This window comes from Ceratotherium simum, chromosome 2 (genome assembly GCF_057802395.1).
Source record: "Ceratotherium simum simum isolate JZ-2026a chromosome 2, ASM5780239v1, whole genome shotgun sequence".
In the NCBI taxonomy this organism is placed as follows: domain Eukaryota; kingdom Metazoa; phylum Chordata; class Mammalia; order Perissodactyla; family Rhinocerotidae; genus Ceratotherium; species Ceratotherium simum.
The window spans coordinates 45,748,769-45,772,262 of record NC_141901.1 but is presented as its reverse complement, the minus strand read 5'-3'; the positions used below and the strand labels follow the sequence as shown (position 1 = coordinate 45,772,262).

At 40.3% G+C, this 23,494-nt stretch overlaps 1 protein-coding gene across 2 annotated transcripts; it reads left to right on the top strand.

Annotated features, from left to right (window-relative positions):
• The first annotated feature begins 1,009 nt into the window (after positions 1 to 1,009).
• On the top strand, positions 1,010 to 21,842 carry PRPF3 (pre-mRNA processing factor 3). 2 transcript variants are annotated; one of them, XM_004435956.3, is made up of 16 exons: positions 1,010 to 1,119; positions 3,604 to 3,793; positions 4,470 to 4,600; positions 6,645 to 6,791; positions 9,106 to 9,189; positions 9,388 to 9,608; positions 10,271 to 10,577; positions 11,758 to 11,924; positions 12,682 to 12,761; positions 14,212 to 14,355; positions 15,324 to 15,423; positions 15,596 to 15,709; positions 16,983 to 17,101; positions 17,381 to 17,464; positions 19,259 to 19,320; positions 21,480 to 21,842. In XM_004435956.3, the coding sequence occupies exons 2-16, from the start codon at positions 3,649 to 3,651 to the stop codon at positions 21,624 to 21,626; spliced, it is 2,052 nt and encodes a 683-aa protein (XP_004436013.1). In that variant the 5' UTR covers positions 1,010 to 1,119; positions 3,604 to 3,648; the 3' UTR covers positions 21,627 to 21,842. The 2 variants fall into 2 exon arrangements, with proteins under 2 accessions (XP_004436013.1, XP_087300100.1); XM_087443974.1 differs by lacking the exons at positions 1,010 to 1,119; positions 3,604 to 3,793 and adding an exon at positions 5,881 to 5,976 and having other exon boundaries at positions 4,466 to 4,600.
• Positions 21,843 to 23,494: the final 1,652 nt, after the last annotated feature.

Genomic DNA, 23,494 nt, shown 5'->3' with positions numbered 1-23,494 from the left:
GGTGATAGTAGTGGAGGTGAGAAGCAGATGGGTTCTGTATATATTTTGAAAGTATGGCCAATGGAACAGAGGAGTCCAGGATGACTCTAAGATTATTGGCCTGCATAACTGTAAGAATAGAGTTGCAGTTACCTGAGATGAAGAAGACTGTTGGCAGCTGGTTTTTGGGGGAGGTGGTGGTTAGAATCAGGAGCTTAGTTGGGGGAGGTGGTGGTTAGAATCAGGAGCTTAGTTTTCATTAGGTGAGTTTGAGATGTCTGTTTTACATTTATGTAGGCAATTGGATATTTTATTATGTATCATGTAGCTTTATTGAACTCGGTGAGAAGCACTGTTTAAAGTGCATTACCCCCAGTCACTCTTGTGGTCCTCACAGCAGCCGTATGAGGTGGATTTTTTTTTTTCAGGTGAGGAAACAGAGGGCCTAAGTAACTTGCCTAATGTCGCAGCTAACGAGTGGGAGAGCTGGAACACAAATCTAGGCAGTCTGGCTTTAAAGCCCGTGTTCGTTTTTAATCATTAAGCAATATTGATTCTCCGAGGATGCGTGGCACATAGTAGTAGGCAGTCAGAAATATTTGTTCCGTCAATGAATGAAACAATAAAAGGCATGGGGGGGCTGCTATCTTCGGAGTCCCCTTATACTCATCTTTTTTTTTGGATGGTCTCTGGTGCTACTGTTAAGTAAGGCAGAAAGGTTGAAGGGTGGCTAATGCTAATGATCACGAATCTCGGAGGGTTTACTTTCTGCCAGGCCTGTTTAGCCTCAACGCGGAAGCCCCGCTTTTAGTTCTATCATCACTTTAGTGCACTGATTCTCCTCCCTAGGAATACTGCAAGCAGCCTAATTTCTGCTTCAGGCAACGTTAACTTTGCAGTAATCTAGCTAATAGATTTAGCTGGGGAAACTTTCTGGCTCCGCCACGCGTGCTCTCCTCCGCAGGGAAAGTGGCTACTACGGCTGCGCGAATCAGCGGCCGGGCCCTCCCCCGTCACATGTTGGGGGACTGCGGCGTGGCGGCGGCCGTGGCGGCAGCGACGGCAGGCCGTAGGGCGGTCGGAGGGTTTCCGGTTCCGGTGTAACGTTCGGGCTCCGTCTCAGGGGCTGAAGTTTGTGAGGTGAGTAGTGGCCGCGGGCCCAGAGAGGGTATCCTCGGGTCCGAGCGACTGGGGCCGCGGCTCAGTCCAAGGGGAGGGCCAAGGCGTTAAGGTTCAGCGGGAAGGAAGCTGAGAGAAGTACAAGGTTCTGAGGAAGAACGGGTTGGAATGAGATTGTTGAGAGGAAAAGGGCGGGGGCGGGAAGGGGACGGGGTGAGGAGACCAGCTCTGAGATGAGGAGTTTGGGTAGAACAAGGTGCGGTAGGGGGCCGGTCGGAGAGACGGAGAGAGCGAAAAAAGAAGAATGGGGCCTTCAGGAGGGGTACTCGGGTTGTAGCAAAGAAGAGCACGGAGTAAGGAAAACCTTCAGAAGATTGGATTCTGCTGCCTGCTCATTCAGAGGAGATCATTCTGCCTTCCTCTCTTTCCATGCCATAAACCGCCCCCAGCCCCGCCCCAGGCATTTATTGAACATTTGATTAGTGACAAAGCTAGCTACTGTTTGAAACTTGCATTTTTGCCCATTGGCTGTTTAGTTTGCACATCATCTTATGGAGGACTGGGTTGAACTTGAATACATTTGTTAGTATAGTGCTTGGGCACGCATTTCATCTGATAGAGTGGTACCTCATTTATTGCTTTGGATTTTCAAATTGCTTGTGCTTTCTAACCTATGATTCAATTCTAGTGGAATATAAGCCCCATTAAGGCAAAGGAGATTCTTGTTGTATGTATCCTCAGCACCCAGTACACTGCTTGACATTGAGTAGCTATGCAATAAATATTTACTGGATGAATTAAGTGTGGTGTAGGTATGGCAGTTGTCCTTATTTTATAAGATGAATAAACTGAGGCTCAGAGAAATTACTTGTCCAAAGGCTGATAAATGGTAGAGCTCCGTGTCCCAGCTGTTCGGTGTGAGCTCTTTCTTCACTCTCTATGGTGTCTGAATATGTTTCTTTTGAGCAATGCACATTTAATATGTAGAGATTGATAGGCTATACTGCTATCTCACGATGGGTAAATAGAGCCACCATAGAATTATTCATATAACGTGTTCCTGAGGCACAAAATCTTTCACTCCTAGATTCATGACTTTAAACTACTAGCTTCATATAGTTATACCAAAATTAAATATATTGTTTAGCAACAGGTCATATAGAGGATAAACCTGCTAAGAATGTAGAAGTTAATCAGACTGTGTCTTTTTTTGTGTGTGTGAGGAAGATCAGCCCTGAGCTAACATCCATGCTACATCCATGCTAATCCTCTTTTTTTGCTGAGGAAGACTGACTCTAAGCTAACATCTATTGCCAATCCTCCTCCTTTTTTTCCCCCAAAGCCCCAGTAGATAATTGTATGTCATAGTTGCACATCCTTCTAGTTGCTGTATGTGGGTCGCGGCCTCAGCATGGCCGGACAAACGGTGCGTCAGTGCGCGCCCGGGATCCGAACCAGGGCTGCCCGTAGCGGAGTGCGTGTACTTAACCACTAAGCCACGGGGCCGACCCAGACTGTCTTTTAGGAGAAAAGATGTCTTCAAACATCTTGAAAGATTGACTCCCAGATCAGATCTGATGTATGGCACTGCTGGGAGGAGGTTAGCTTGGAAATTGAGGTCAGTGCAGTTTATTGTTTTAGACACTATGGAGAAAATCAGAGAAATAAAATTTTCTCTATGCTCATGAGGAGTTCTCAGATTTAGGTAGGAGATCAAAATGTAAACATGAATAATGTTTAAGAATTATACTAACTTGCATTAAATAATAAAGATTTATTGTAGAAAGTCCTTTATGCTAGTGTTTTCTCTGCTAAGCTGAAAAGTAGAATAGAGGTGAAAAGGGAGAGGGAAAGTACATCCAAAATGAGAGTACTCTTTTCTCAGCTGAGGGATTACTCTTATCAAGTCAGCTGACAGAGCCCCTGTAGAATGTGAGAAAAAATTATCTGGGTACAGAATTCCCACTGGGATGAATATGACTACAGAGAAATGTGACAGCACATTTTTAAGGATTATGCGCTTTAATATAGAATGACTGATCTGCATAAGCCCCACTTAGTTGCATCACTTAGAGGAAGGGAAACCTATAGGTCAGGGCTGAGTTAAGGAACGCCTGCCTGGAAGCAGGAGGAATAGAAAAGCTAGCCTCTGGGTAGGCTTTTTCAGTCTTGTTTTCATGTTATATGTTTGCCAGTCCTTGTTGATATGACAGGATCAAAAAGCTAGAACTAATTTCTCAGACTAAGTTATTGCCAGGGTTTGTGTATTCCACAGATTTCGTTGATCCACTGATACTTACTGACTTAGGGTTAAAAATCAAACGGAATGTAGTTCTTTCTGCTTTAAAGTATGGGTTTTAGGGAAACTATTTGGCTTGAGATGAAGTGGAAGAGCTTGCCTAAGGATTGAGAATAGGGGTGGGGAAGGCATTCCTGATGTACTAACTGTTGCCTGGAATCACTTTAGTCTTTTCCTATCCTAACTCTTTCCTGGTTTCTTTTTAGGTGCAGTATTGAATCCCATTTGAGCTATCCTTCTTTTCCCAAAGAATGGCACTGTCTAAGAGAGAGCTGGATGAGCTGAAACCATGGATAGAGAAGACAGTGAAGAGGGTGCTGGGTTTCTCAGAGCCCACAGTGGTCACAGCAGCACTGAACTGTGTGGGGAAGGGCATGGATAAGAAGAAGGCAGCTGGTATGTACCTTTCTGAATCTTTTGACTTAACATACAGGATGATCCCAAGCACTGCTTTGAACTTCTCCAAAATTCTCTCTGTTGGGAGTGTCTGAAAAGGTCAGGCCACATTTTATTTTCTCTTGTGTTATAATGACCTAGACTAAATGACTGTTTTTGCTTTTTCTCTTATTTTTTTTATACTATTTGTGACATATTTTGAATATCAGACTGACTTCCTTCAACCACTGTGCTGAGTTACCTAAGTTATATTTACTTAGGAAATATGCAAAAGTCAGATGGTTATATTCAGATTCAGATTGACATCTGAACATATGGAAGTGTTTATAAAATACATGAGAAAAGTTGAGGGAGATAGATTTTGTTAACGGTGGTCTCCTACAACCTGCTATTTGGGAAAAGTTAAGGTGATTATTCATCATAAACTTTGATGCTCAGCCTAAACAGGTTGCTCTGGCTATGCTACTTCCTACTCCAAAAAATTATAACTGTATTTTTACCTCATAGAGCCAGGTCATTCAATGTAAGACAATTTATGGGAATCCCACAAAGAACTTTAGAAAACATTTCCCTCCCTCCTGGGGATAAAATTCCAGTGTTGGTGTCTGTTATATGCATAGTATTTAACTAAGTACTCTTACCTTGTCAACCCTACCACCTTTTATTTCCCTGTCAGATCATCTGAAACCTTTTCTTGATGATTCTACTCTCCGGTTTGTGGACAAACTGTTTGAGGCTGTGGAGGAAGGCCGAAGCTCTAGGCATTCCAAGTCTAGCAGTGACAGGAGCAGAAAACGAGAGCTAAAGGTAGGTTACAGTTAACTATCTGATGAGCTTGGGACTGTTTTAAATGGTAATAAAGTTGCTGAGCTTACCTGGCTCACACTTTAATATCCACTATTGGAATACCTAATAATCAAGAGAGGTACTTAGACATTAAAGTAGAAGAGATGAACTTATATTCTCTCCATCTTATGGTGATGAACTACCTAAGTTCATGGGTTGAAATATTCCAAGGAAACAATTGGTAGCTTTGTTCTTTTTCATATACAGTTAGGAGTTTTTGTTCTCATGTTTCCCTGTGTCTCCTTTTTTTCTCCCCTCCTTACTACTACCTATAAATTGATTGCTGTAGGATTTTATGCTTTGATTTACTTGAGAGCTAGTAGATTGCCTCAGAATGTGACTCCACTGCTACCTAAGCTGTAGGCCTCGTTGTTGCTCCTTTATAGAGGTTTCTCTGCAATAGACTTGTAGATGGGATACCTTACAACAATTATTATTTATTATATATCTTGAGAGCCTACCATTTGCTATACAGCATATTGCTCGTCATCTGGTCCCATGAGTGGAGTTCTTAAAGGGACTATCGATACTCCCTTACCTATTTCACTTTTCACCCTGTGGTTGCTGACTGGTCATGGCCTCTTTCAGTATTAGCAGTGTCAAGTAGCTGATCTCTCTACCTCATTTCTCTCTGTCTCTCTCTTAAGAAAAAGTCTTTTCTGTGACTCCCGTCAAACCTTCTGAAGTGCTTTTGATACCTTGGCTATCCCATTGCTTTTCCTGAGGCACAAAGTGTGTATAAGCAATGTCTGCTTGGTCCCTGGCCAGGCTATGGAACCAAAAGAAATAGAGATCTGTGTGCCCCTTGTGTTTAGGGCATTTTAGGGTAATCAGAGGAATGAAAAATAATCTTTGCCTTAAATGAATTTGCAGTTTAAGCGGGGGAGGAAGGGTGGGAAGCACAACAAAACACAGTCACAATTATAAAATCTGAGTAGCAGTTTCATGTAAATTTTAGGGTTTACTATAGGATTTCAGACTTATGTTGGATTTTGTTATATTTAAGGGGAGATGCTTGTATATACAGATCTGTAGAATGAAGATATGTTGTGATAGGGCATGCTACCGTATAAGTGTTGAAGGCATGCTGTGAATGAAGTGACTACATTGGGTGGGATTAATAAAAATGGTTTCTTGAAGGAGGTATCTAGATAGCCTTGGGATATGGGTCCCATTTTGGTCCATTCAGGTCCCCACCCCACACAATATATTATGGGAGAGTCCTTTTTCTTGAACTGTAGGAGTTCCAGGAAGCGCTCGCCCCTGGCCGAGGATATGTCCTTGCAAAACACGAGCCCTCCTAGTGAAGAGGGGATGTCACCCAAAGCCTACCACCGGTGTGTACATTTGCTTTTTCCCATTGTCCCTTCCAGTTGGCCACTCTTGGTCCTATTAAATTCACCTTGCAAATTAGTCAACATATCTGAGTTCCCATTGTTTGATGAGAACAAAATGTTACTGGGGAAAACTGAAGAAGAAAGAGAAAGCCCCTGTCCTGGAAGAGCTTAGACTCTAGTTGAGAGAAAGTACTAACATTGAAAGACTTAACACTTGGCAAGCAGAATATCAACAATGTAATTTTACCTAGTATCAACGAAGCTTAAGTGCTCTTCAGTGCTAAGAGGATGTGAAACAAAAGTTTGATTAGAGTAGGATGAGATTAATAAGAAAATTTCCTGGAGGAGGTGAGTGTTAGGCAGTATTTGGAACAGGAGTTGTGCATTACGAGTGTGGGCAGTAGCATTTGCAAAGACCTTGCGATGGGAACATTTATAAGAACATGGGGATGAAATTTGTTTGACTGGAGTAGGAGAATGATGAAGTTGGGTGAGATGGTCCATTTGGTGGAGAGTCTAGAAGACTCTGGCTTTTGGCAAGTAGCCATTTGCAAGGTTGCATCATGGTCCCCTGGGAAAAGCCACAAAATGCTAATAGGGACTAGGATGATTCTTCTCTTCTCCCATGGACAGGGATACAACTCTTCTTTCATCTTGGGTTCCTTTAGGAAGTGTTTGGTGATGACTCTGAGATCTCCAAGGAATCATCAGGAGTGAAGAAGCGACGGATACCCCGTTTTGAGGAGGTAGAAGAAGAGCCAGAAGTGATCCCTGGGCCTCCATCAGAGAGTCCTGGCATGCTGACTAAGCTCCAGGTTAGTGATAAGGGACTGGAAGCTATGATTTTGTGAGCTGAAGAAGCAAGAGATGCATGGGTCCAGATTTATTGTGATCTTAATTTGAATTAGTGTTTAGCATTGCAGAATTTTTATTTCCTGCTTTATGTTTCATGATTCCTTGATTTAACCAGGAGTATTCCAGTTGAGGGCTCTGGAAATAGCATTTGTTGAGCACCGATTATGTGGCAAGCAAGATGTGTTACATACATTATTTGCCCAATTATCTACTTCATTGGGTCATTGAGAAAAATAATTGAAATAATCAGAACTCAGCTTGATGACAGAGGAGAATTTCCAAATATAATGCAGAGAAGATATAGTCCACTTAAATAATTTCAAATTGACTTTATATATATTTTTTTTAAAGATTTTATTTATTTATTTTTTCCCCCCAAAGCCCCAGTAGATAGTTGTATGTCATAGCTGCACATCCTTCTAGTTGCTGTATGTGGGACGCGGCCTCAGCATGGCCCGAGAAGCGGTGCGTCAGTGCGCGCCCGGGATCCGAACCCGGGCCACCAGCAGCGGAGCGCGCACACTCAACCGCTAAGCCACGGGGCCGGCCCGACTTTATATTTTTTTAATAGAAAGTATCTGTGTTTTTAAAATGGGCACTGTTAAACAATTTTGATACCACATAATCAGTAAATATTTCTTGTACCATTTAAAATTTGTTGGGGTGAAATAGAATATATACATATATCTGCATGGATAGGTCGATGGATTTGCTTATTTTTATATATATGATATTTCTGGAAGGAAAGAAACTGATGATGTTCTCTATAGAGATTGAGAGTAGAAGAATTCACAATACTTTTTTTGTACTTTGAACTATGTAACTATATCACCTACTCAAAAAATGTTAAAAATAAATTTTATTTTGTTTTTTTTATTTTGTGTGTGTGTGTGTGTGAGGAAGATTGGCCATGAGCTAACATCTGTTGCCAATCTTCCTCTTTTTGCTTAAGGAAGAGTGGCCCTGAACTAATGTCTGTGCCCATCTTCCTCTGTTTTGTATGTGGGATGTAGCATGGCTTGATGAGCAGTGCGTAGGTCTACGTCTGGGATCCAAACCTGCAAACCCTGGGCCCAAAGCAGAGCGCTCAAACTTTACTACTACATCACCGGGCCAGCCTCAAAAATAAATTTTAAAAATTATCTTGAAGCACCTTGACAGCTGGTCTCTTTTGGAAAATTCAAGAAGAGTTATTTGACCATGTCCTCGAAGCTTATCATTCTGAATTTCTTTAGGAGGGAAGAAGGGGTTTACAGAGACTAGGGAACAGGTCTTTTCACTGTCATCTCTGGTTACCCAAACTAGGAATTCAGGGACCAATAGCATGATTTTTTCTTTTTTTTTTTGGTGAGAAAGATCAGCCGTGAGCTAACATCCATGCCAATCCTCCTCTTTTTGCATAGGAAGACCGGCCCTAAGCTAACATCTATTGCCAATCCTCCTCCTTGTTTCCCCTTTTTCTCCCCAAAGCCCCAGTAGATAGTTGTATGTCATAGTTGCACATCTTTCTAGTTGCTGCATGATTTTTTTTAATAAAGAATAATAATTTGGGGGCCAGCCTGGTGGCACAAGTGGTTAAGTGTGTGCGCTCTGCTGTGGCGGCCTGGGGTTCGCCAGTTCAGATCCTGGGCGCGCACTGACACACTGCTTGTCAAGCCATGCTGTGGCAGCATCCCATATAAAGTGGAGGAAGATGGGCATGGATGTTAGCCCAGGGCCAGTCTTCTTCAGCAAAAAGAGGAAGATTGGCAGATGTTAGCTCTGGGCTGATCTTCCTCACAAAAAAGGGGGGGGGGGCAATAAAGCCTATTAAAAAAAAAAAAGAATAATAATTTGTGCAGGTTCTGTTGGGAGTTTTGCATGCATTATTTAAATGCTCACCATAGCCCTGTAAGGTACGTACTATTTTTACCCCTTTTTGACACTTGTAGGTTTACAGATTAAATACCATGTCCAGGGTCACATGGGAATTAAGTGGCAGAGTTAAGATTCAAACTCAGATTTCTCTGACTCCAGAGCCTTAAACATCAAGCTATGTTACTACCTAACATGCTAATCTTGCCTTGGGAAGAGGGATTGAAAAATTCCAGTGTTCACCTGTGTAGGCATAACTTTACTAAATTTTCTAGGCAATGATACAGGGAGAATATGATGGAGTCATTCAAAAAATTTTAGGTCTCTAGACCTGAAAGCCCTTTGGGTTTAGGAACTTGTATGGGAGAAATAAAAGAGAGAAATTAACAGTTTTTCAACTCTTTTCACCCTGGAGAGCAGATCAAACAGATGATGGAAGCAGCAACACGGCAAATCGAGGAGAGAAAAAAACAGCTGAGCTTCATTAGCCCCCCTACGCCTCAGGTATTGTGCCCAGATTACTCTGAAAAGAAGAATCCTTAGCAAAGAATTTCTTGCCATCCACTCAAATAAGAGACCAGAGGGGACTGCATATCCCACCACACAGTCTGCCACAGTCTGTCACTCTGTGTTTGTGTGTCTGTGTGATCTGTCTGCCTGTCTAATCCTTCTGATTCTGATTTCTTTTTTTCTGTCTCACAGCCAAAGACTCCTTCTTCCTCCCAACCAGACCGACTTCCAATTGGCAACACTATTCAGCCCTCCCAGGCCGCCACTTTCATGAATGATGCCATTGAGAAGGCAAGGAAAGCAGCTGAACTGCAAGCCCGCATCCAAGCCCAGCTGGCGCTGAAGCCAGGGCTCATCGGCAATGCCAACATGGTGGGCCTAGCCAATCTCCATGCCATGGGCATTGCTCCCCCGTGAGTATCTATTTGATGGGACCCCTTGTCGTTTCTGAAGCTTGAGAAGCAATAAATACCTTTGAATGTTATTGATCCACTTCTTCCCAGGAACTGAAATCATTTCTTAACAGTTTCATATTTCTTACATATGATCAGTAAATACCAACTGAATTTATTCTCTTGGCTTCCTTATTGCAGCTTAATCTTCTTTTTACAATTGGTAGAACTGAAGTTAAGATTATTCACCTAATACTAGAGCTAGGAATAGAACCAGGTCTCCTGGTTTCTAACTCAGAGCTTATATCTATTAAACCATATTGAGTAAGACCAGATCTGAGAGTTCTCTATAACTGTGTAAAGACGGTAGACTTTAATTTTAGCACCTATGATTCACTTGGCGTCCCATTTCTGACTCAAGAATTCAGGAGTAAAGAAAGATAAGATTACAGATTCTCAGCAATGTATTTTATAAATTTGTTTAACCTGATTTTAGTCTGTATTCAAATATCCAGTTTGATGTTTTCAGTCAAGATGTTATTATTCACTGATAGGTTTATGTTCCCAAGAATTATTTAACCTGGTTATCTTTGTCAGATTTTGACTTGTTTTATTTTCTGTTTGTTTTTTTGTTTGCTTTATTGTTCCATACAGCATTTATTTCTTTGTGGGCTATTTTTCAGGAAGGTGGAGTTAAAAGATCAAACTAAACCTACACCACTGATCCTTGATGAGCAAGGTCGCACTGTAGATGCAACAGGCAAGGAGATTGAGCTGACACACCGCATGCCTACTCTGAAGGCCAATATTCGTGCTGTGAAGAGGGAACAATTCAAGCAACAGCTAAAAGAAAAGCCATCAGAAGACATGGAGTCGAATACCTTTTTTGACCCCCGAGTCTCAATTGCCCCCTCCCAGCGCCAGAGACGTACTTTTAAATTCCATGACAAGGGCAAATTTGAGAAGATTGCCCAACGATTGCGGACAAAGGTATCTGGTTTAGAATATAACGTAGAACTTCAAAGAAGTTAGAAAAGTGACAGAAAGGAAATTGAATACAGTCCTAAAATACCGTCAACTCAGTTTTCTGTGTTTTAGGAAATTTGATAAATAATAAAGCAATGAATAATTTTTTTTAATTTTATTTATTTATTTATTTATTTCCCCCAAAGCCCCAGTAGACAGTTGTATGTCATAGCTGCACATCCTTCTAGTTGCTGTATGTGGGACGCGGCCTCAGCATGGCGAGAGAAGCAGTGCCTCTGTGCGCACCCGGTACCCGAACCCGGGCCGCCAGCAGTGGAGCACGCACACTTAACCGCTAAGCCACGGTGCCAGCCCCATGAATAATTTTTAAAATACTGTATTTGTTCCTGGAATACTTGATTTTTAGCTGATTTGTCTTCTTAATTACATTCTACTTAGGTGGGAATAAAATTGAGTTTGAAAATTCTCCACATACAGATGACAGTGGAGGGAAAAAATTCAGAATCCGTGGGTGACTGAGGAACACTAGGCTTGCGTTAATATTTACTGAAGATAATCCACACAGCTGGAGGGTTGAATTGACTGTACATTCATTGATTTTTGCTTTTTTGTTTTCATCCTCAGAATGAATGAAGTTTTCATAAAATGCCATTTCTGCATGTTTGCTGTAGGCACACATTGTGGGGTGAAGGGATAGTGAGGAGGATGAGATGTATGTAAATCAACTAAGTAAAGAGTAAAATATGGGCCGGCCCTGTGGCTTGGTGGTTAAGTGAGCGCGCTCCGCTGCTGGCGACCCGGGTTCGGATCCCGGGCTCGCACCGACGCGCTGCTTCTCCGGCCATGCTGAGGCCGCGTCCCACATACAGCAACTGGAAGGATGTGCAGCTATGACACACAACTATCTACTGGGGCTTTGGGGGAAAAAAATAAATAAATAAAATCTTTAAAAAAAAAAAAAAAAAAAAAAAAAAAACAGATAGCTTTAAAAAAAAAAAAAAAAAAAAAAAAAAAAAAAAAGAGTAAAATAAAGCAGAATGGCTTTTTTTACTAAGCTTTCAGAAATTATGAACTATTGCATTAGGTGTAAAGAGTTCAACAAGGGAATATTTTAAAATTTGGGATTTTACCACTTTTCTGTGACTCCAGTTTATCTTCCTGTCTTGGTTTATCTTGTCTTTAGGCTCAACTGGAAAAGCTGCAGGCAGAGATCTCACAAGCAGCTCGCAAAACAGGCATCCATACTTCAACTAGGCTGGCCCTCATTGCTCCTAAGAAGGAGTTAAAGGAAGGAGATATCCCTGAAATTGAGTGGTGGGACTCTTACATCATCCCCAATGGCTTTGACCTGTGAGTTTGTTAGTTAATACCTTTTAATAAGGCTGGAGTTTTAATGGGAGGGATGGTGCTCATGCATTAAGTAAAATTTTAAGGGAAGTAAGTAACTGTACACAAGTTCATATATTTGTAGAGTGTATATTGTATGTGGTTTTTTTTAGTTTTTTGGGTTAATGTAGAGGAATGGGCACAAATAATCCTAAAATAGCAAATCTGTCAATTTTCTGTTTGCTTTTGTTATACATTGCTGTTTGCTTTTAGCATATTTGTTCTCTTAGTTACATTCTTTTGCTGCTTATAATAGGTGTTTACATTTCTTAACGATCCAGTCCTAGAATAATTCGAGCAGGGATTCTTAGTTGAAGGGGGAGAGAATGATGAATAAAGCATATGTGAAACATTTGCACAGCTTTAACTATATCTGCTCCATCATTCTGATACAAGATTTTCGGAGACTGTGTTTCACCCTTCCCTTACCCTTCCTTTGTCAATCACTGTCTCAGGGAGTTATTATTACTAATGAGAGAAGGTGATATCTCTTGGGGTGTTAGGGTAGAAAAAAGGTTGAGAATGACTAATGTGGAGAATGTGTCCAACCTTAGTGGGACCCAGTTTTCTCATCGTGAAAATTATGTGTAATATAATTATGTATTATAGATATGCAAATACTAAAAAGTGCTAGACTACATCATTGTGTTTCTGAGACTCCCTTTCTCTTGGAATCTTCTCTACTCACATATCCTGTTTTTCCTTATTTCTCCAATTTTAGTACAGAGGAAAATCCCAAGAGAGAAGATTATTTTGGAATCACAAATCTTGTTGAACATCCAGCCCAGCTCAACCCTCCAGGTAAAGTATGGATTACTTAATCAAGTCTCTAGAGACATATTATCCAATAGAACTTTGTGTGATAATGGTCGTGTTCTTTATTTGCTGTCTAATACAGTAGCCACTATCCACATGTGAGTATTGAGCACTTGAAATCTAAGTTACACAAGTACAACTGGGGGACTGGATTTTTAATTTTACTCATTTAAATTTTAAATAGTACATGTGGCTAGGGGCCACAGTATTGGACAGTGCAGCTCTAGAGCATTGAACCTTAATCTAGAGATGGCCTCGCTGATGTATATTACAAGTTGGGCTTTTGCCATCATGTTGACTCCCAGCTTCAGTCTTGTACCACCACTAAACTCCTGCCCTTCTTTGTCGTCAGCCTTTCTCTCTATCGTTTTTTTAGCAAAAGTCTATTGGCTCAGTCAAAAGATAGAGGTTTTAGTTATGGCTGTGTTTTTCATCAACTGAATCCTTTGGTTGAATCACTTAGAACAGAGAATTTCCTCACATGTAGAGATAATATATATATATATTTTTTTAACTTTTATTTATTTATTTTTTTCCCCCAAAGCCCCAGTAGATAGTTGTATGTCATAGCTGCACAGCCTTCTAGTTGCTGTGTGTGTGACGCGGCCCCAGCATGGCCGGAGAAGCGGCGCATTGGTACGCGCCTGGGATCCGAACCCGGGCCACCAGCAGTGGAGTGCGCGCACTTAACCGCTAAGCCGTGCGGCCCGCTCTGTAGAGATAATATTAACTGATACACCTTCTTCAAAAATTATGTGGATCATAAAAGATTTTAACTTTTATCAGATTTGGGATGAACAAAGGAGATAATACCTTAATTAGTATATTTGCTTGCCAGTATCTCCAGTAAGTTCAGAATAATAGATTGAGATCTTAAGATTTAATACAAGGTATAATAATCATTGAATTTTACGTAATCAGATTCTACTTAGCTGTTATCAGTGTGAATCATCAGAAGAATGTGGGGGGTTTTGTTTGTTTGTTTTAAAAAGTTGAGTAAACTTGCTTTGGGAGTCCAGAGGATTTTTCCCAATCCCTATAACTCTAAAATTATAAATTACATCACCTACACCAGTGGTTTTCAAATGGTATTCCATAGAAACATTGAGGTTCAGGTGATGAGATCCAAATGGGATTGTAGATATCCCCCACCTACTCCATATCCTCACGCAGAGCAATCAGAGCAGCTCTAATTTTGTTTTCTGTATTTGCCACATTTCAATTGATTAAAAGGTTCAAGTGCTTACAGAAAAACAAGTTGGAACACTACTCATGAGAGATAAGAATGCTTTTTAAAAATATACTGATACTACCACTATCACAACCTAAAAATAACTAACAACAATTAAACTAAAGCTCCTTTTAATGTGATTAATATTCACCTAAGTCTCTAATATGCTTATTGCTTTGGTACATTCATTTCTCTCCCTTACAGTCGACAATGACACACCAGTTACTCTCGGGGTATATCTTACCAAGAAGGAACAGAAGAAACTTCGAAGGCAAACAAGGAGGGAAGCACAGAAGGAACTACAAGAGAAAGTCAGACTGGGCTTGATGCCTCCTCCAGAACCTAAAGGTACATATCTTGGAGGCAGGGAAGAAAGGGTGGCAAATTTGTCTCTGTAATTCTAGAGGAACTTGAGCATCTCTCTATATTTGAGTGCTTTTTGTTTCTCAGAATCATTCAGTGGTTCTTCTCTTTTTTTCCTAAATTTTCTACTATCTTCCCTTATTAAGACAAGTCAACATATTCATTGTAGAGGTCATTTAAGGCTTATTTTTAAGTATTATTGACCATATAACACTCGGCTCTTCCTAGAAGAATAATGTTCTTGAAGTTCTTGAAGCTAGTAGTTGCAGTATTTGCATATAGTTATGTACATAATTCTTAATATTTGAAAAGTGAAAAAACAGTTAAAATTCACTCCTATAGTTTCCATTATCATTCAGTAGTATTTTTTTTCTTTTGCCAAGAAAGATTTGCCCTGAGTTAACATCTGTTGCCGATCTTTCTCTTTTTTGCTGAGGAAGATGTGCCCTGAGCTAACATCTGTTGCCAGTCTTCCTTTATTTTATATGTGAGCTGCAGCCACAGCATGGCCACTGACAGACAAGTGGTGTAGGTCCGCGCCCAGGAACTAAACGCAGGCTGCCAAAGCGGAGGGTGCCAAACTTAACCACTAGGCCCCAGGGGCTGGCCTCCCATTATCATTTAGTAATATTTTGAGTGAGCACTGTTATGTATAGGTTCTTTCACTAAATGCTATGATCAGAGTGGAAAATATCAAATTAAGTTCCTTCTCTTTCATAAATTTCCAAGCAATGTAAATAAATGCATACCAACTATTTAGATTAGTTGTATGCCCTTCTGAAAATGCTGAGTTAATTGGATGAGCTTTTCAAGGTAGGAGTTTTTTGGAGGAAGTGAGTTTTGAGCAGAGATTTGAAATAGGTAAACAATATGAATTGGTAGAGAAGAGATAAAAGTTACCCCAACTGGAGAAGTGACTTAGGAAATTGATTTCTGTTCTCTCTCCACTGCAGTGAGAATTTCAAATTTGATGCGAGTATTAGGAACAGAAGCTGTTCAAGACCCCACGAAGGTAGAAGCCCATGTCAGAGCTCAAATGGCAAAAAGACAGAAGTAAGTGCCATGGGATTGGGTGGAAACCCAGGGCAAGTACCTTTCCCAAACTCTTCTGGGGGATCCATGTTTGGAGGGAGGGGAGAGTCCTCCGTTGCTCTCTCTTTCCCTCAGCCCTGCCTCTGATCTTCAATGCCTTTCTCACTTGTGGATGTCCTTCCTGTCACGACAGAGCGCATGAAGAGGCCAACGCTGCCCGAAAACTTACAGCAGAACAGAGAAAGGTCAAGAAAATAAAAAAGCTTAAAGAAGACATTTCACAGGGGGTACACATATCTGTATATAGGTAGGTGTCCAAACTGGGCCAGCTTTTCCCTTAGAAATAACAAAACATTTTCCAAGTGCTTGAAGCAGAATCACTGGTTTAAAGCATACCCAACATGAGCCCCCACTCCCTTTTAATTCCCTAGTGTGAATCAGGAGCTAGTAAATCTTTACAATGGTGAGGGTTAAAGACACTCTTCTATCCCTGAGGTCTTCTTAATGAACCAGTACTAGTTCTAAAGAATGAATTTACTTGTTTAGGCTAAGATGTGAACTAAGGCTCGTTCATTCTTTGTGAAGCATAAAATACCCTATTTCTTCACAAAGCACTAAAAGTTTCTTTCCTATGTCTTTATCCTGATGTATTACAGTAATCCTTTTATTCCCACTCCAAAATGCATTTATACATTGTAAATATTTTCTACCTTTGTGTTGATTTAATGTTTTCATTATATTCTTTTATGGTGAGTACATGTGTATCTTCTATTTTTTAAATGTGCTCATGTTTAGTAACTAGTTCTTTATTATAAAAGTAGTGAATGTGGCCGGCCCCTTGGCTTAGTGGTTAAGTGCGCACGCTCCGCTGCTGGCGGCCCGGGTTTGGATCCCGGGCACGCACTGACGCACCGCTTCTTCAGCCATGCTGAGGCCGTGTCCCACATACAGCAACTAGAAGGCTGTGCAACTATGACATACAACTGTCTACTGGGGCTTTGGGGGAAAAAAAATAAATAAATAAAAATTAAAAAAAATAAAAAATAAAAGTAGTGAATGCTTATTAAGATAAAAAAATTCTAACAATACAGGAGGGCACTTATGAAATAGGAAGGGCCCCTTCCTATTCTCTGATCCCTTAGGACCACTCACTGTAGGTAATTGCCACTAACAGTTTTTCATGTGTCCTTCTAGAAATTTTTTATGCATAGCATTGTGACTACTTTACATTATAAGCATCTAGAGGGCAAAGAATTTGTTGATCTTTACATTGTCAAGAACAGTTAGCTTATAAATATGTTTGGATGATGGTAAATACCTTTCCTTCATTCATAGAGTAAATTTTGATTTCCTGCCATTTGTTGCAAAGTGTACAGTGCTAGACTTTAAAGAAGTAGAAGACAGTGGAAATACTTCTAGACTCATCAGTTCTACCTTTTAAGCATTAATACATTTGCTTACTCCAAAGGCCTTTGTTTTTAGAGAGAAAAACATTTTGGATCCATCTGTTTATTTGCCATTCCATTCAGGCAGCTCCTGATGCTAAAATGAAAGCCATAACTAAACTTTCCCTTCTCCAGAGTTCGAAATTTGAGCAACCCAGCCAAGAAGTTCAAGATTGAGGCCAATGCTGGGCAACTGTACCTGACAGGGGTGGTGGTACTGCACAAGGATGTCAACGTGGTAGTAGTGGAAGGGGGTGAGTCTGAAAAAATTGAGGGAGACTGTCCCCAGGCAACCCTAGGCCTTAAAGTGATTAGCATGGTGGGGAGAAAGAAGAAAAAGATAGTATTTTTAGAGCTGGGTATAATATCATGGGCCTCTGTTTCTGTGTTTTTTGGAGTAGAAGGATCTAAGATGTGGTTCCTGGGATTGCTTCAACTACCACATTAATGTCTGAGCATTGAATGAGCTCAGAGGTTCTTTCTACCCGATCATCTTCCACAATTCTGCCAAAATTCTCCTTCTCTGTTTCCAGGCCCCAAGGCCCAGAAGAAATTTAAGCGTCTTATGCTGCATCGGATAAAGTGGGATGAACAGACATCTAACACAAAGGGCGATGGTGAATGGGGGTTAGAGGGGATTAAGTGGGAGGTGGGGATGGTATTCTGTCCATTCATCTGTTCCCTCTCTGTGATACTGTTGCTAACACCAAATAATGTTCAGGAATTTTAGAAAGACTCATTTGGACTACGAGCATGCTAGACATTCATACAGTATTTATTATATGATCATATGCATGAATTTTAATCATTCTTCTGCCTGTCCTTTAACGCCTTTCTACTGGCTGGTTTCCCTGTCTGCCCCAGATCTGGATACTGGTTACATGAGTGTATTTAGTTTGTGAAAAATCAGCAAGTTATGCACTCATGTGCATTGTCTGTGTTATTTTTTTATTTAGTTTTTTGTGAGGAAGATTAGCCCTGAGCTAACATCCATTGCCAATCCTCCTCTTCTTGCTGAGGAAGACTGGCCCTGGCCTAACATCCATGCCCATCTTCCTCTACTTTATATGAGATGCCGCCACAGCATGGCTTGACAAGCAGTGCGTCGGTCCGCACCTGGGACCCGAACCTGCGAACCCCAGGCTGCGGAAGCAGAGTGTGCAAACTTAACTGCTATACCACTGGGCTGGCCCCTATGTTATATCATTTTTTAATAAAAAGTTTTTTGAAAGGTTGAAAGCAAAAACAAAAAAATGGATTTTTCAGATCAAAAACTCTCTGCTGTGTTCAAGAAAATATACTTTTCATTTTTTTGCCCAACTTTATCTTATTATATATATATATTTGACATCCTCCTGGCCATCATTCTTCCATCAATATTCGTTCCTCCCTTCTTTGAAGACCTGGGTAACAGGTGCAGAGAGCATTACTTTTCTTAGTTTTGCATAACTTTGGCCCTCTTATACTTTTTGTTCTTACTTAAGGTATTTTCGTACCTTACTTTAAAGTACACTTTTTACGATACTTGAGCTATATTTTATTTTGTTTTGCAAGGTGTTCCTAAGATATTTTCATTTGGTATGTTTACCCTCCTCCTCCATTAGACTAAAAGCTCCTTGAAAATGGACTTTATCATGTTGGCATCTGAAGCCTGGCCCTCATAGTGTCTAGGACAAGTTTTGTTTTGTTTTGTTTTTTTTCTGAGGAAGATCAGCCCTGAGCTAACATCCATGCCAATCCTCCTCTTTTTGCTGAGGAAGACTGGCTCTGAGCTAACATCCATAGGACAAGTTTTTATTGTTGATTGCTTGTCTTTTATTTATATCATTATTCCCAGTACATGGCACAGCTCTTAACACATAGTAGATATTTTTTTTTTTTTTTTTTTTTTTTTTTTTTACTTGTCCCTCCACCCCAAGTCTGACAATTTCTGCCTCTTAATTGGAGTGTTTAATCCATTCACACTTCATCTAATTATTGATGTAGTTGGGTTTAAGTCTACCATCTTTCTATTTATTATTATTATTTTTTTTTATTTTTTTATTTATTTATTTATTTTTTTTAAAACTCAAAAATGTCTGTCTTTAATATAATTTTTCATTAACATACTGCTCTCAAAACATGTACCCTGGAAACTAGTCTCACGAGATATTTCTTGAAAAAAATGTTCAATGATTACATAAATTTAAGGAACATTGAAAACTATAACCCATAGTAGATATTCAATAAATGTTTGTTGAGTTAGTGTCCCTGCCTATTTAGAGCAACAGAAGACATTTGATCCCAATACATGGGAAAGAGTGACAATATTTAAAAGAATTTGGGTAGACTTGAATACTGATTGTTTAGAACCTAAATCTTGATCTCTAGTCTAAATCAAGAGCAAGATTTAGCTATATTGTCTTTTCCAGATGATGAGGAATCTGATGAGGAAGCTGTGAAGAAAACCAACAAATGTGTACTAGTCTGGGAGGTAGGTGATCCTTTGTTAAACACTGAAGCAGAACTTAAGCTAATTCCTGCTTGTTTCTACTATTCAAATGGAGCAATGGAATGGTAAAACTAAACAATGACTAATCCCTTAAGTAATTTGTGTTTCTTTTTGGAATTTACTGTTAAATATTTGGCAGCAAATTCTTCTTGATTATATTTTAGTTCAATTGATAAGTGTATAGTATATGCCACTTGGGGAAAAGTATGGAAAACTGGTGGCAAGCATACAAATTCTTGACTGAGTTATTTATTTCACAGTCATGGATATGAGACTTGCAAAGAGGGAAATGAATTGTTATGGGATTTTTTTCTTTGTTTGGATATAGTAAAAGAAGTACTAGACAAGAATATAAAGTTGGGAGTCTGGGCAGTACCACTTACTCGCTGTGTAACTGGACAAGACAATTAACATCAAATACGGTTGCTTTGTCTATAAAATGTGGATATTATTTTCCCTCCCTATTGTCAGTTTTGTTTTGTTTTTTTTTGAGAACCTAATTAGGTTATTATATAATAGTGCTTTGTAAAATGTGACTAAATCACTCTTCAAATGGAGCTTTTTTATGGTTATACAGTTCTTTCATCCCTAAAATCTTCTTAGTGAATCAGTATTATTTCTGAAAAATGAGTGAATGGATGGATTAATATGCTTGTTCAGGCCAAGGTATGACTAAGGATTGTTCATCCTTTGTGAAATGTAAAATATCGTATTTCTCCAGGAAGCATTAAAAGTTTCTTTCCTCAGGAGCTATGTCCTTATCCTGATGTATTGCAGTAATCCTTTTATTCCTACTCCAAAATGCACTTTGTACCTTGTAAATATTTTCTTCCTTTGTGTTGATTTAATGTTTTCATTGTATTTTATGTTGCATACATGTGTATCTTCTATTTTTTAAATGTGCTCATGTTTAGTTACTAGTTCTTTATTATAAAAGTATGTTATTAGAAAAGTAGTAAATGCTCATTAAAATAAATTCTGACAACACAGAAGAGCACTTACTGAAATAGTCACGTTCTAATTCCCTGATTCTTTAAGACCACTCTTTATAGGTAATTACTACTAATTGTCTTTTATATATCCTTCTCTTATCCCAGACTCCTCCAATTTATGCATATAAATTAGGTCATAATAACCGTAATACCTGTTTCTCTGTCTCATAAGTCCTTACCTCGTAAGACACACCCCCACCCCATAAGTCCCCTTTAATATCCCAGACGCTTCATCTCTTCCAGATTCTCTTCCATTTCTTTATGAGTCCTCAGGAACTGTATCTCAGGTTCAGAAACAAGCCAAGTTCTGCTCTAGCCTCCTTATTGGAATCTGATCCCCAAAAGCCTCTCGTGGTAGTACTTTATGACTACCATTGCTGCTGGTGCCTTTGGTGAGAATGCAGTTCCACCCAATACTGTAACTTTTTCTATTGCAGTTCTCTGCAAGTAGCGCCCCCCCACCCCCCATCACCGCCACCCCACCCCACCCCGGCTTCCATTCATACAGGGCCTCATTAAGTCTTGAGAGTCATTGTAGCCTCTGGTTCTCTAACTCCTTTCTCCTTAAAAGCCCAAATCTAGTCCTTGAGGCCTGGTGGGAGACAAGTTCATCCCTTCTCATCTTCCATGGTCCTTCCTGACTTGCTCTTCCACCCAGGCACTAGAGCACAGAATTCCTTATCTCCCATTCAGTCAAAAAAACTGAAACCGTTATGCATATAAATTCAAGAAAACTCATGCAAATATCCAAGGGGGTAGAAGTTAAAATTGCTTTTACCATAAAATCACGTTCAGCTAGGCACATTGCTACACAAATGTTATTAGGTTTTTGTTTTTTGGGTTTTTTTTGGCGAGGAAGATTAGCCCTGAGCTAACATCTATTGCCAATCCTCCTCCTTTTGCTGAGAAAGATTGGCCCTGTGCTAACATCCATGCCCATCTTCCTCTACTTTATATGGGACACCGCCACAGCATGACTTCACAATTGGTGCATCGGTCCACACCCGGGATCCAAACCTGCAAACTCCGGGCCACGGAAACGGAGCACGGGAACTTAACCACTACTCCCCAGGTGTTATAAAAGAATATTATATCTGATTTAAATTAGAAATTGCAGTGTTTTTATTACAAATTTTGTCTCTTTCCCAGGGTACAGCCAAAGACCGGAGCTTTGGGGAGATGAAGTTCAAACAGTGCCCTACAGAGAACATGGCTCGGGAGCATTTCAAAAAGCATGGGGCTGAACACTACTGGGACCTTGCGCTGAGTGAATCTGTGTTGGAGTCCACCGACTGAGACTACTGCAAGCCCTTGCCTCTCCCCTCTTGCCTTTGTCTCTTCAGTCCTCTCCCTTATGCTGCTTCCCAACCCAGCCCCACTTGTGTGTGTGATCTCAGAACTGTACCAAGCCGACATTGGGACAGAGGGAGAATATCTTGCTCCCTTTCCCAGTCAGCCTGGTGCTGCCCTTAATTCCCCTTATGTGCATACGATTAAAGAGTTATTTTTAAAGTTGGTATGATATTTTTCACACGCACGGGTATTGGAGTTTGGGTCTGCACATGATCTTTCTCCAGACTTCCAACAATTGCTGGGGAAAAAGAAACTTTGTCATTGATATTGATGTATATATGAATGGATATGTATTTTTGAGGTCTAGTGGAAATTTCTGACCTCATCTTGGAGCAAGAGTGATAAATACTGTTTTTCTGGAGCAGAGTGAAGCAGGAAGAGGTGCTAAGTGGTGGGTAAGGGAGAGGGGAACAAATGAGTGTCTATCTCTTAACCTTCGGTACATAGAGCCACAAGGTAGACAGATTGCCTCTGGTCTTGGCTAAGTAGTCTTAACAGGAAGTCAGTTCCTTAAATGAGTGTATATATGAGAATGTGTGTTGTGGGTGAAGTGGACACAGGGAGAATCCAAGGAGGATGTTATGGGTCAGTTTTTGTAAAGTGGAATAGGATTCAGGAATTTAGCATATTTCCTCTCTTTACTAATTAAAAAAAAAATCCTTTTCTAAAGGACAATGTATAGTTTTTTTCCCTAATAATCAGAGTAGATGTGGTTTTGTTTAAGCATTTAGTGTTTCTAGTTTGATTTTAGGAGTATTTGGGTCAGAATAAGTATCTGTTGAAGTCCAAAATTCTTAACGTGGCTATCCTTAGATTTCATGTTGCCTGTTGAGGTCATATTCGGAATGGATCGAACACAGGAGCAGTTAGAGCTCCCATAACTTCCTGCTAGTTGGAACTTACTAGGAAGTAATGTTGGAGAATGAATACTTGACGAGAAGAAAAAACATTCTATAAAATTAACCCTTTTGTGTGTGTGTGAGGAAGATCAGCCCTGAGCTAACATCCAATGCCAATCCTCTTTTTTTTTTTTTTTTTTTGGCTGAGGAAGATTGGCCCTGAGCTAACATTGTGCCTATCTTCCTCCACTTTATATGGGATGCCACCACAGTATGGCTTGACAAGTGGTGCGTCAGTGCGCACCCAGGATCCAAACCTGCGAGCCCCAGGCTGCCAAAGCGGAGTGTGTGCACTTAACTGCTTGCACCACCTGGCCAGCCCCATAAAATTAACCCTTTTAAAAAGTTACATGTTTCAGGTCCTAGATAGAGTTCCAATTTTAAGGCAGTATTAGGGAGCACTAGGATGAGAGGTGGAAAGAGACAAGGGTCTGCAAAAAGCTTTACGAAAACCCAGTACAACCTCTCCGTTTTTTAGAGATAAGCAAACTATAACCTAGACAGGTAAGGTTACTAATTCTTGGAACAGGATGAAATCTGAAAAAAGCCTAGCTTGCCAGGACTGAGCAATGAAGACTTTGGGTGCTTGCTAGTAATCATTTTTGTATCTGTGAGACTTGGGAGCTAGAGAATTGAACTCGTTTTTGATACTTCTTTTTTCCTGTGTGTGTGAGAAAAATTGGCCCTGAGCTAACATCTGTTGCCAGTCTTCCTCTTTTTGCTTGAGGAAGATTGTCCCGGAGCTAACATCCCTGCCAGTCTTCCTCCATTTTGTATGTGGGTCACCGCCACAGCATGGCTGACAAGTGGTGTAGGTCCATGCCCAGGATCTGAACCTGCGAACCTGGGCAGCTGAAACAGTATGACAAACCTAACCACTATGCCACAGGGCTGGCCCTGATATGTCTTGAT

Coding starts and splice junctions, on each gene's coding strand:
- PRPF3 (XM_004435956.3), top strand. CDS start 3,649: ATGGCACTGTCTAAGAGAGAGCTGGATGAGCTGAAACCATGGATAGAG. Junction 6,792..9,105: donor GCATGCTGACTAAGCTCCAG/GTTAGTGATAAG, acceptor CCTGGAGAGCAG/ATCAAACAGATGATGGAAGC. Junction 15,710..16,982: donor GTACACATATCTGTATATAG/GTAGGTGTCCAA, acceptor TCCCTTCTCCAG/AGTTCGAAATTTGAGCAACC.